Source organism: Nelusetta ayraudi, unplaced genomic scaffold (genome assembly GCF_046127955.1).
Source record: "Nelusetta ayraudi isolate G7.1 ecotype Tasmania unplaced genomic scaffold, CSIRO-AGI_Nayr_v1 ptg000151l, whole genome shotgun sequence".
NCBI classification, from domain to species: Eukaryota; Metazoa; Chordata; class Actinopteri; order Tetraodontiformes; family Monacanthidae; genus Nelusetta; species Nelusetta ayraudi.
This window is the reverse complement of record NW_027466201.1, coordinates 2,193,988-2,206,758: the sequence shown is the minus strand read 5'-3', so window position 1 is coordinate 2,206,758 and position 12,771 is coordinate 2,193,988. Positions and strand designations below refer to the sequence as shown.

The 12,771-nt window shown below is 51.2% G+C and overlaps 1 protein-coding gene across 6 annotated transcripts in view; it reads right to left on the bottom strand.

The window, feature by feature from the left end:
• sash1a (SAM and SH3 domain containing 1a) overlaps nucleotides 1-9,890 on the bottom strand; it is a 161,860-nt gene extending 151,970 nt beyond the window's left edge. For 4 of the 6 annotated variants that reach the window (XM_076013412.1, XM_076013413.1, XM_076013415.1 and 1 more), the window contains exon 1: nucleotides 8,547-9,875. In XM_076013412.1, coding sequence (XP_075869527.1) covers nucleotides 8,547-9,113 — 567 coding nt within the window. In that variant the 5' untranslated portion in view covers nucleotides 9,114-9,875. Of the gene's footprint in view, nucleotides 1-8,546 lie in introns of all 6 variants that reach the window. The other 2 variants (XM_076013420.1, XM_076013411.1) reach the window with 2 other exon arrangements.
• Between the last annotated feature and the right edge of the window lie 2,881 nt (nucleotides 9,891-12,771).

Sequence of the window (12,771 nt, the reverse complement as noted above, 5' to 3'; positions counted from 1 at the left end):
CTAACGTGACGCGATGTGGTACTGGCCCGCTTACTAGCTCACGCGCTAATGTCCGTGGTGGAGCGTTTCACAACTTATTTGGTTAATGTGTGACAGTTTGTTGCCTTTGCTGTCTGTTAACAGTTGAGCACAGTAGAACAAAAAAAGTATCTTTATGTCAACGCAAAAATTTGTGTCAAGATTAGCGCAACTCAACAGCCTGCGAGTACGCTAATGGAAGTTTGGAGGCGTCTTGTAAAACCAAATCAAATCTGCTTTATTTGTTCATGGACACGCTGCGTCAGTCGCCTTGGGAGCAAAGGGAGAAGACAGAAACTTAGAGCGGATCCCAACTCCCCGGGTTGTGCTGGAAGCCATGTTCCATTTACATGACTCATTTTTTTTTTTTATGATCCCACATCAAGCAACTTTGAAACGTCGCTCCGCTGCGCGAACAAAACAAGCAGCGAAAGATTATCACGTCGCCGGAATCAACGGAGTAATTAAGAGATAAAAACAAGCCCGAGCGGCGGCGGCGCCGCGGCGTCCCGGCGGATGATACGAGATTACATTTGCGACCCTCCCGTTGATTGGCCGATAAAGCAAGGCTTGACCTTGAACGCGCGGATCTCGCCCCGGTTGCCGCGAGCTTCGAGCCTTCCCGAGCGAAACGAAGGGCGAGGGCTAGCGTGTTTTTGTTTTTTTTGCTGGTCCAAGTCAAAGATTACGCAACACTTTCATTTTCGTCCTTGACCGGCAGTAAATCACAGGGGTGAAAATCAGAGCTGACGTTACAAAGACCACATTAATCCCCTTTTTTCTAAAAAGCTCAGGGTCCGCTAACCACTGTCACCTTTTACATCAAATCTTTACTTTAAGTATTCCTTTACTCTCTACGCACTTTTTCATGAACTGACTGCTGAAGACTGATTGTGCAGCTGAGCTGTCCATTCGTCTGTCTATCAGCGTATCTATCTCTCTTTGGCCACGACGTCCACAGATGCAGATGTTGCAGACGGGGGCCGCAAGCCACAGCCGCGCACACCCGACATATGCCGCTTCCCTCCGCGAGCGCGGCTAACGACGCCTCGGCAGAGCGCGGCGCTAATGAGCGCGACTCGGCGCTAGAGAGGGAGAACGCGACGACGTGCCGACGTGCCAGCGCGCGTTCAGCAACCTGGATCGTGACTCAGACAGATGCTCGCGCTCACCTGTCACTCTGCGTCCTGTTGGGGGGCGCTTGATATCTTTATGCGCTCACCGCCCCCCCCCCCCCCCCTTTCTGAGGAGACTAGTCGCTGCCGGCGTGCAGGTGCTGTGGCGTGAAGTGCAATGTTTTCAGATTTTCGCGATAAGCGGTTCATTGGGCAACCGCACAATTAGTTGTGCAGTTTGAAAAAAGAAAAACAAGGGGGGGGTGGAGTGAGCTGATGTTTTGTGTTTGGATTCGCCGGCACTGAGCCGTGCAAGCAGCAGACGGAATGTGTTAAAAACAAACATGTTTACAACGGCAATCGAGTCTCCCCGGTTTCTGCTGTCTGCATGAGTAATGAAGCGTAAATTATAGTTTTGTGTTCTGCAGGGTTGTCCTCACGAAATTCCGTTTCTGTTGTTTTTAAATCCAGATTAGCTGCAAAAGAAAGAGTTTCCATTTCATTTTGAATAATGCTGATGTTTTAAAGCTCTCATATTGTTCAAAGGTAACTGAACCCATGTTTTCTGTTACATGTACGGCAACAGTGGTAGTTCTGCCTGCTCCACATTCCAAAAAGTATGCATTCAGCTCTGTAAATTCCGCCCTTTGTGATGTCATTGAGGGCACTCCACTCTCTCCGGTCAGTGGCAACACCCCGGTTTTCTGGAGTTGTTGTCAACAGTCGACCCCTTCAAAGCAGCAAAACCCTTGGATGAAAAACAAAAATCAGATTTTTTTTTTTTTCAAATTCGCAACGGGTAAAAGTTTGTGAAAGTACGAAGCTCGGTATTCACAATGCAACTCCATCGATCCTCAATCCTGTGCACGGCAGCAGCCCGACTGTCCGGGAAGCTCGAGGACCGGAATAGCTCCGATAATGTATCTGTCACGAATTCGTGTCGTCAGGAGCCGATCGCCACCACACGCCGGGCAAAATGGAGGGGGCCGCGCTCTGACTCACCGCCTCGGCCCGCTTTATTTAAAGACGTTTCCATGACCGCGCAACCTTAAACATATAGCGCGGGGCCACCGAGAGGAACTCCAACGCCGTATGCTGTTGACACGGGCCCCGAGGGGTGGAGAGAGAAAGTGGCGTCTGCTTGAGTGACAGCACTTGAAATTCCATGCATTTTGCTTCGTGTTGCCGCTACCGTCCGTCTACCGTGACGCAAAAGTGACAAAGAAAGTTATTACTTGCAATGAAATGAAAGGAAAGTGAATGTCTAACCGCAGCTTTTGGCAAATACGCTACAGGCTTACGCGCTAATAAATGAGCTAAATACATTTTTTAATAGGCTTCCTCCAAACCAGCCAGGGGGGTTTGCAAAAACAACCATGCGACCACCGGGTTTTTATCCCCTTGCAAGACACAAACAGAAAACGTATCGTCCAAAATCATGTGTTTTTGCAGCAAACAGAGGGCTAAATGTGCTCTTTTTTGGATAATAAGTCCCGCAAGATTGTTTTACTCAAGTCAAATACAATAAGGGGCCCTTTAAAATTGAGCGTGATGTCAATAAATGTCATCACTGAAACATTTTCTGTGCAGTTCCAGCTTTTTAATCGCATCCAGACCAAACAGGGAAACAGGGCCGGGGGACCGCCAGGCCCCGCCCTGTTGAAGAGGGGGGGGGTGGGGGGGGGGGCCCAGCTGCAGACCCAAAACCCCCTTAACCGGTAGACGCACCATGATGCACTTCTCTCCAGTTATCGCGGACGTACGATTCGCTCCGTCGCCCCCCCTGCCCCCGCCCACTCCTCCCACTCCTCCGTCTCCACCTTGGCCGAACAAGACGTCTGTCCGCCCCGGGGTGGATTGTGACGCTGATTGGCCGCGGCAGCTGCCGAGGGGAAGGGGACGAGAGTTGGCCGCGTGCTTGTTGTCACTGCTGGGATCACTTTGTGCGAGTGCAACAGGCCAAAAGCGCAGGGGTCAGAGGTCGGCGTGATAGCCATCGGCCCGCAACTGCTGCGCACAGCTTGCGCCGTCTCTGTCAAGTTTATGCTCGACAAAAAGGGACCCTAACTGTGAGTTACCACCATTTTTTTGGGCAGATGGGGAAGCCATCCATCCATCCATCCATCCACCCATCCATCCATCCATCCACCCACCCCATCAGCGCTCCCCTCGTAACCTGGCTTTTAATACCGTAAACAGCTGCTCGCGTCGCTAATTGACTTTCCGCGTCCTCGCAGGACAAGTCCTTGACTCCTTTATGGCTTCCCACCACCGCCCGCCACCGCCCCCCCCCCCCCCTCCCCTCACGGCTCCTTAGCTGATAATGCCTTCAAGGAGCTCTTAATAGAGGCTGAGCAAACAGAGCTTTCAGCGGAAACGGCGGAAAGACTCCGGGAGCGGCTCATTGTGGCCAGACGCCAGCAGCGCAGCGCAGGACAAAAGGCGTGCAAAGGACGTCTGTGGAGAAAGCGGCCGCGATCGGAAGAGCTCACGGGAAAAAAAGGCTCCACAGAGATGTTTGTAGTCGGCCACGGCAGGCTGTTCTGTCGACTGTTTATTTTAAAGAAATGGAGCGCCTCTCATTGAATGAGAATTTCCAAATATGTGTTGTCCAGTCTGTCAATTAGCTTCCCAGAACTGAACATTCAGATCATTGATTTCTTTTGCTTGGTCCTTTTAGCAGAAGGTTTGTGCTAAAGACGATGTCAGGAAGGGCTCCGACACGTTGCCCGGGTTAGCGACAGCACTGTTAGCCAGGTGTTCCGCTTTCTGATAAATGCAAGGCTGCATTACTGAAATCTGCGATGAAAAACAAAGCTCTGAAAATCTGGATAGTCTGGAACCTTTGGAAAAGTATCAAACATCTAAAGTACTTGCAGAAGTAAAACAAGACATCAAAAAGCACAGTACAGCAGATATATTAGAAACCTGCATTATTAGGCAAGTAAGAATTGGATATTTACTCTCCAGCTGACCCTCGACTTGGCGTGACAAATGTTTTCAAACTGTGGGAAAACTCAACTTTCAAGCATTAAAAAAAAAAAAAAAAAAAAAAAACTAATCTGAAGCTCCTCTCTTGTGAGACGGAGCAGGAGCACTGAGCCAGCGCAGCGCAGCGAGCGAGCCAACCGAGGGTCGTCCTAACAAGAATTTTATTTCCTGCCTGGCAGGAAACAGCGAAGGCACGTTAATCAAGATGAATCGACTGGAGGGAGGAAGTGAGGTTGGTGTTCGGCACGGAAGGTGAAGAAGAGCTTCCTCCCCTCGAAGCTGTAACACAAAGTGAAGAAGTTCCCGCAGACGGGGGAGATGACACCTCTGCTTCTGCCCGGCAGCTGCATTTCTGACACTCCCTGGGGGCGTCAAGCCAGGGGGGGCAGGCTGGCGCCCGCCTCACGCCACTACTGTCCAGGTTTGATCAGCTGTTGGCCGAAGGTCAGACAAGGTCCCTCCAACGCCGGCCGGTGCGGCCAAAAGTGGAGGTGCAAACAGCGGCCACCCACTTTCCCCTCCAGCCGCCGGAAATAAACAATGCGCCAATCTATTTGCGAGCCTCTCTCTCCCCGCGTGACGGCCGAAGCCGCCGGCACAATGCTGGACACTCGCTTCGGCCGCCCTCCTCCCTCTTTCAATGGTCGGAAATTGGGGAGCGAAAAAAAAAAACAAAACCGAACAAAACCAAACGAGAGGCTGGCAGTGAAAGGACACGCGTCTCCGTCGGCTTCCACACCAAACAATGGTGGATGTCCCAGTGTTTAGCTTCCCACTTCCTCCTGGAGCTGCGGCGCTAACAATGAGGCTCTTTATTATGACTCTGTTTGCAGCAGCGGGGACACAAACGCACCCTTCAAATTGTTTTTTTTCTTATTCCCAAGACGGTATGTTTCATTGTTAAATTCAGGAAGATGATTTTTTTTTTTTCGTAGTAAGTAAAAGCAGAAAAGTATTTTTATGTGCAGCTACAAACTACATTACTAAAAAAAAAAAAAAACGCGACTTTACGGTCCCCCTGGGTGACATTACACCGGTTAGCAAAGTGACAGATTTGCAGCATTAAACACAGAACTTAAAGTTTGTGTGAACCACTGATCTTCAGAGGGGGCGGGGAGGGGGGGGGGGGTGAAAAACTGTTTGTCGTCTTGGTGCTGTTGACTGAAGAGAAAGCCTGAAGCAAAAATAATAACTGTAGCATTTCCTCTGGAAGCGCCGCGCTAACTGCTAGCGCCGCCGCGCCGCCTGCCTATATTGTCCCCCAGTGAGAGACGCTCGCTCCTGTCGCACAAGGTGTTAGTTTACACAATAAGAAAAGAGACGGGGAGCCTCCGCGGAGCTTTGATGAGAATCGCGGGTATTTATTAGCCTCAGCCGAGATCTTTCCCCCCCACCCCCACTCTTCCGATTCTTTGATGCCAAATAATGGAGCGCTTGCCACGGAGGACCCTGAGCTCATATTAGACATGTTTCCTCGACAAACAATGAAGGCGGCGAGAGTCGGCGTGTCGGGATGGAGATCTCAGCTCCGCCGCGACATGGACGTCTCCGGGGGGCGGGGGGGGTGACACCGTCTACTGTAATTGGCCCCGGAGTCTGCCTCCACGGTCCCCCGAGCCGGGTGGCTGACGTCTCATCCCGGAGCCGCACAAAGAGGGCCGATATCCACGGACCAATCACAGGCCGTTTACTCAAAAACCTCCATCAACTGGTCACCGCTCCATCTCCTCGCACTCTCCTGGGGGAGGAGGAGAAGGAGGAGGAGGAGGAGGAGGAGGAGAGCACTGAGCTGGAGCCAATTCCAAACTACAGGGTTGAAAACACACACACACACACACAAACACACACATACACACTCCATGGGGGGAGAAAGCCCTTGACCTGCCTCGCTTCTTCTCCAAAAGCCTCAGCGGCCGAATGTTTGGCTCTAAATAAATACAGCCTTCAAAGAGAGAAACGGAGCATCACTCCACCCCACCCGCCCCCCTCCAGAAGCCAGACTTTTGTTTTCGGGCCCGCTATGACAGATAATCCCCGACGAAATCCAACATCTCTGCGGGTTTCGCTTTCCCAGCGGCAGAAATAATACACAGCAGCGAGGCCTGCATGTTGAAATTGAGGAAAATGTGGTTGTGTAACGCTGGGCACGGCGCTACGACGCGTGGCCCAAACACAAAAGAGCCGCGTGATAAGAGCGATAGCGCCCTGCTGCTTTTTTGGTTTGCTGCCAATGAACCCTAACCCCAATGAACCGGCAACACAACATCGGCCAATTTCATGATGGTGATCCGGGGTCGGCGAGGCTCCATCCGAGTTGACAAAATATATCGTGGCACTGACAGCTGGCACGCTGAAGACTACTCAGGTTCAAGTAGTTCCAAGCCAAGTATGTACTGTATATATTCTCCATGGTGACATTGATGGTAGCAGGGCTCGCCCCGAAAACACACCGTCCAATTACAGCTTGCATTGTACCGCAAAGCTGATATGGGAGACGTGAAATGATAAGAAATATTCAAACACTGGGTAGAATTGTGAGAACCTCAACGTGATGATTTTGCCAACTGTCTTAGACAGACGTTCAAAACCCACACCGGGCTGTAACGAGGACCCTCAAAGGTCCACCAGATGGATTGAAGCGGATGGTGTTTTCCAGACAACCAATCTAGATGCACTATTTTACAATAGCTGTTTAGCTGCAAGCCTGGGAACCGCAGAGAACATTTCCTCAGGAGGCCTTTGACCCTGGAGCCGTACACGTCTAAGTCGGCAATTTCCTGGGAAAGTATGGTTTTCACTCTCACATCGGGCAATTGAAAACAAACTCCGAAAATCACATGAACTGTCATGCTGGAGATGTTCAGCACGATAAAAACCCAACACATGAGCCCGAAACAGAAACAAAAAAAAAAAGAGCCGGCCGCTCTGTCTGAAAGCAAACAGCAGCAGTCATTCACATGGAGCCTCTTCAAGCCGATGGAGACACTTGTGAAGAAGAAGAAAAAGGTCGTTATTGGCCCCGGCAAAGACAAGAGGCGCCTCTCAGCAGTCAGCCCGGCTCCCGGTGCCAGACCCAGCTTGGCGCTCTTCACTCACCGCCTTCGAACGAGTCGTCAGACATTCGTCAGAACCGGCCGACCCGCCCACAAGCGAGCGCCGAGGCCGGAGGGCCGACAGGCAGACAGGTGAGGTCGGACTGGATTAATAATCAGAGTGTAAATGTGTTCGGCAGCACGGGAGATTTACAGGTTCCCCCTCCCCTCCCCCGCGCCCGCTTTCGATCCCGCCTTATTGATCGGCTTCGCTCCCCATCATTCAGCCGTGACGGCGGCCGCCAACACTTCCTCCAGAAGGAGAAGGAAAAGGTGAGGCGGGGCAGGTGATGAAAACGTCAAGGCATTTGCCTGCGAGGGTCTTTTCACAGGACTGCGAACGCCGTAGCGAACAACCTCGAGTGAAACTTGCCCTTTAACGCCGCACTGCACGCGCTCAGTCTGACGGCCGCCTCGTGATGGATGATGGGGAGCAGGTGACGGCCTCCCCGTTTCGGTGCCGTGTAACACCTCCGGCGCACGGCAAGGAACAAGTCCTCCTGCGAAATGGTCCAAACCGCCAGGCGCCTTTAAAGATTTCTCACATCTTCGATATCTTTTTTTTTTTTTTTTTTTTCTTTCCAAACGACCTGAGAAAAACACGGCGAGGCGTTGCTGTGTAACAAATCCTCCCTCCGGCGCCTCCGTCTGTATTCCATCCACGATCATCGCACAGTCGGGGGACTGCAGAGAGGTTATTGGAACCTAACCCCACCTGACTCGGGGTGACTGTGGGGTTGCAGGTGGGCCACCTGTTTACCGAAGAATCATACACACTCCACACAGGGAGACGGACCCCCACTGAGAATCAGTGCTATGCACAGGGTGCAAAAAACAAGAGGGGCCCAGGGGGGGTCCATGAGACCCCCTGATAGCCTCACAATTATATATATTATCTTCATTACAATGTCTTTAAGATCACCCTTCACCTCAGAATCATACAAACTCCACACAGGCAGACAGACCCCCACGGGGAATCAGTGTCATGCGCAGGGTGCAAAAAACAACAGGGGGGGGGGGGGCAGACCCGCCAACACTAACCTATGACACTCCCTGAAAGCCTCACAATTTTATATATATATATATTATTGTCACTAAAATGTCTTTAAGATCACCCTGTCATGGCTTGCATCCATGAAATATTGTATATAATGCATTTTAAGGAAATTTGGTTTGGCTTTGAGAAACAACCAGGAGAATAGAGGATGTTGATGTGTATTTTGCACACTGGCTATGCATAAATTATCTTTTCATTTCAAAATAACAAAAAAAGAATTGGTACAGTGGTGAGGGTCTCTCAATGCCACGTGACCTGACCAGCCCACCTTACCTTGTTAGAGTAGGGCAGCTTGGCCAGGTTGATCCCGTCCCTGATGAGCTTATCCCTGATCATGATCTTGAGCTTCAGCTTGGGGTACATCACCAGCTCCCTCCTGTTGCCCAGGGTCAGGTTCCTCTGCGCGCCCGGGTAGCCGCCCACGCTGCCGACGCCCCCGCCGACGCCGCTGCGCCCGTGCCGGTCGCCGTTTTGCTCCGTCCACGACTTGGAGCCGCGCAGCCTGGACTCGTACTGTTCCACCATGTGCCCGGCGTAGACGTCGCCGATGCCGGGTATCGTCGGCGGCGGCGGCGGCGGCGGAGGCGCTGACACGGGCTCCAGGGTGAAGTAGAGCCCGCTGCCCGTCTCCTGCGCGTCGTCCTTCAGCCTCCGCACCGCGTCGTGGACCCTCTGCCGGTGGTGCGGCACGTAGACGCCGATGGCGTCCAGGTCAGGGTCGCCGATCTGTTTGCACACCTCCAGGTCGTCGTAGCCGTTGTCCACGAAGGCTTCGACATACTGGGCGAGCTGGAGGGTCTTGAGCCACTCGTAGACGATGACAGGTCCGTTGGTCGTCATGTTTTGGGAGAATGGGGGGCTAATGAAGTGATGATGGGGCGTTTTTTTGGGGGGGCGGCTAGTCTCCCAGCCGTCTCGGGCGCATTCTAAGCGCGAGGAAAACGTGCGTTCGGAGGCGTGCTGGGAAAGTGGGTGCGCGCCGGGTTGAGAGACACCATCCCCTCCAAAAAAAAAAAAAAAAACCCGTGCGACGGCGAGTTCGATAAGAAGTGTGTGTGTGGGGGGGGGGGGGGGTGAAGCCCGAGGTAGAGGGGAACTACTTTAACACCTGTCAGCTCTCGGCGGCTCCGGTTTCACCTGAACGCCAGATGCCACCCAAACGTCTTGCAGCGCACCTGGATTTGTAATTGCAATAATAATAATAATAATAATAATAATAATAATAATAATAATAATAATAATAATAAGTGGGCTTGAGCAAACAAAAAAGCCTCAAACTGTTGTCAGTCAAACAGCTGCCGAACCAGTTTGTATCCGTTACGCACAACGCAAGCAGTGCCTCTTCTTTTCTTTTTTTTTGGAAGAAGAAGAAGAAAAACCCACGACGACGTTTCTATGCTCTATCCGTCTTCCGTAAAGTCCTTTGTGTGGCTGAGAGGAGTCCGATTAAAAACAAAACAAAAAACACGTCCGAAATGACAGTAAGTCCACACGGCTGACCGTAAACAACACGCGTGGGTTCCGCCTCCAACAGCGGCTTCCGAGTCTCCGGGCGGTCAGTCGCTGCTCTGCAGCCGCGGCTCGTCACATCACCGCAGCTCGCTGCTGCTGCTGCTGCTGCCGCTGCCGTTGCTGCTACCGCTCCTCTCGCGCTGTCCACGCCCCCCCTTCACAAATCTCGCCCTTCCCATTTAAAAATAGTGACGAAGAGGAGAGAGAGAGAGAGAGAGAGAGAGAGAGAGAGAGAGAGAGAGAGAGAGAGAGAGAGAGAGAGGCTTCTGCCTGCCTGCCAAGTTGTCACGCCGCCTCGGGGCACGCGCCGGGTCACTAAGGTTCCCGCCTACTCGGTCAAAGTTGGTCCGGAACGAACGCACGAACGCGCGCGCGGTGAACCTGTGGTGGGCACGGTTTCAATTAGGGTCCCGTGGGGGCGGGGGGAGGCTGCGCTCGTGTCACAGCATTATTCCCCAGATGACGCGACTCTCTCTCTCTCTCTCTCTCACTCTCTCACTCACTCACTCACTCACAAACACACACACACACACACACACACACACACACACACACACAGAGAGGGAGGGACACACACACACACACACACACACACACACAGAGAGGGAGGGACACACACACACACACACACACACACACACACACACACACACACACACACGCACACACACACACACACACACACGCACACGTTCTCGCCTACTCATTCAGTGTTCCCACCGTTCGCTTCTCAGCGCGCATGCGCGCCCTCTATGCGATAAGAGAGGAACTGAAGAGACGAGTTCCATATTTTCTTCTATAGCGACGCATTCAAGGTCCCTTATTAACTAATTTTCACATATTCATTTTCTCACCCTACCTTGCTTGCTTGATTTTTTTTTTAATTTCCCAAACTGTGTGAGTCTCCAGACAAGAGTCTATTTAGCCCTCTGTTTACAGCCGCCTGCAAAAGAACAGCTGAGACGCGCCTTGTTGGACCAACTACGTGTTTGAAAGGGGACAAAAACAAGGTGGCCGCAAGGAGGCAGAACAAAAACATCAAGCCAGAAGATAGACAAGAGTCTATTTAGCCCTCTGTTTACAGCTGCGTGCAACAACAAAAAAAGCATTAACGCACATTGTTGGACCTTCTACGTGCTTAAAAAAGGGACAAAAACAAGGTGTGCACGAGAGAGCGGAGCAAAAACATCAAGCCAGTAGGGTTGTCGGTTATCCAGGAGTGGTAGAAGCGCCCTTTGTGACATCACAAAAGGCTAAATTCCAAGACTGAATATTAGGGTGGCAATTTGAATTACAGGATGGACTGGAGTCAATGAAAATTAGGGCATACGACAGCAAAAGATATCCGTGAGATCTGAGAGCCCCTGGTGACATCATAAAGGGCAGCAAAAGGATTACAGGGCAGAGCTTTCTTTCAAATTTTCTCACCACCTTTCTCAGTCCATTGACGGACATACTGTACTTGTGAGAAAACACGGGCTGAGTGCGTTTTGGGCGACATCCACGTTGCAGAACGCATGGACATGAGCGGAAGCTCCAACGACCTGAAGCCACGACGACCGGCTCGAACAAGAGGCCTGTCCGCGTCCATCTGAAACGGATGCAGGGCCCCGGCTGGCTGTTGACGCATGCTTTATCAAATGCGAGCTGACAGCTTGTTAGGGGTCAGTTTGATACGATCACCGGCTCGGCTCCCGAGGGCTGGAAGCGATTCGCCTCGGCCCATTATGAGAGGAGCGGCGGGGGTGGGAGGGTGGAGGGGTGGAAGAGGAGCGCAACAACGCCATCACCACCACCACCAACATGTCAAACAGGAGGTTCGGGAGTCACACAACATCAGAAACATGCATTCTGAGAGCGAACGCGTGTTTCCTCCATCATGTTTCCAGCGCAATCAGTCCTCCCCGAGTTCGGCTGACATGTGCTGTGATTTACCTGACAGTAATGTGATGCTCTCCCGTTTTCCCCTCACCTCCTTCTCATCTTGACATAAACACTCATAAAAAAAAACAAAAAACAAAAAAAACATGGTTTGACTGACGGGAGCAACGGGGGGGCTGAACGTGAGCAGAGTGCTAGGAGATACAGACAAAAAAGAAAAAAAAATGGTTGTATATGGTGTTATTCTAGATTGATCCTGGTTGGTTTTTTTTGCTGTTTGCACGATTTCTGGTAAGCACTGCCACTTTTACATTTCACAGCACATCCTGTGACAGGGGAAGGCAAACTTTTTGACTGGTGGGCCACAATGGGTTCTAAAATTTGACAGGAGGGGCCGGAGCAGGAGCAGGTTTTGGTGACCCAGGAGAAAAACATATTTCATGGGATATGTAGAAAACTGTGCTTTAAAGTCTATAAAAGTATTACAACAAAATATCTGTCTTTGAAGCCCCAGGGTATTTAGGTCTTTTCTGAAATGACTCTTAAAACACTGATAAATTGATGAAATACGGCTATTTGACAACTTACTTACTGTTAATATCATTCCTTCAAGTTTGGCGGGCTGGATTAAAAAGCTTAACGGGCTGCATATGGCCCCAGGCCATAGTTTGCCCACGCCTGCTTATGCCCAAAAAGTGCAAGAGTAGATGGAAATGAGTTTTGTAGAATGAACTTTGGCTTATATTGCGCGACATCAAGAGGTTACACTTTACACCACAGCGCTTGTTCACTCCCCCTCCCTCTCCTGAGCTTGCCAGCGAACTACAGTGGCCTGCGCACACAAACCTAGATACCACATCCACCTTCTTCTCCGTTGGTTTACTTAAGGACACGAGTGTTCACCCTAAAAACGGACTGTGCTGTCAGGCTGGCTGGATTGTCCATCCTGGGCTTCCTTAGAAATATGTCAGTACAAAAGGTATGATTCAACCAAACCTAAAGTTAGCAGGTTTTCAAACATCACTGCATTCTAACTAATTGTAAGTATTATTTATTCCCATTTCTCTGCATTCTCCTGGCAAAAGTCCTCGCACTGATCACTTGC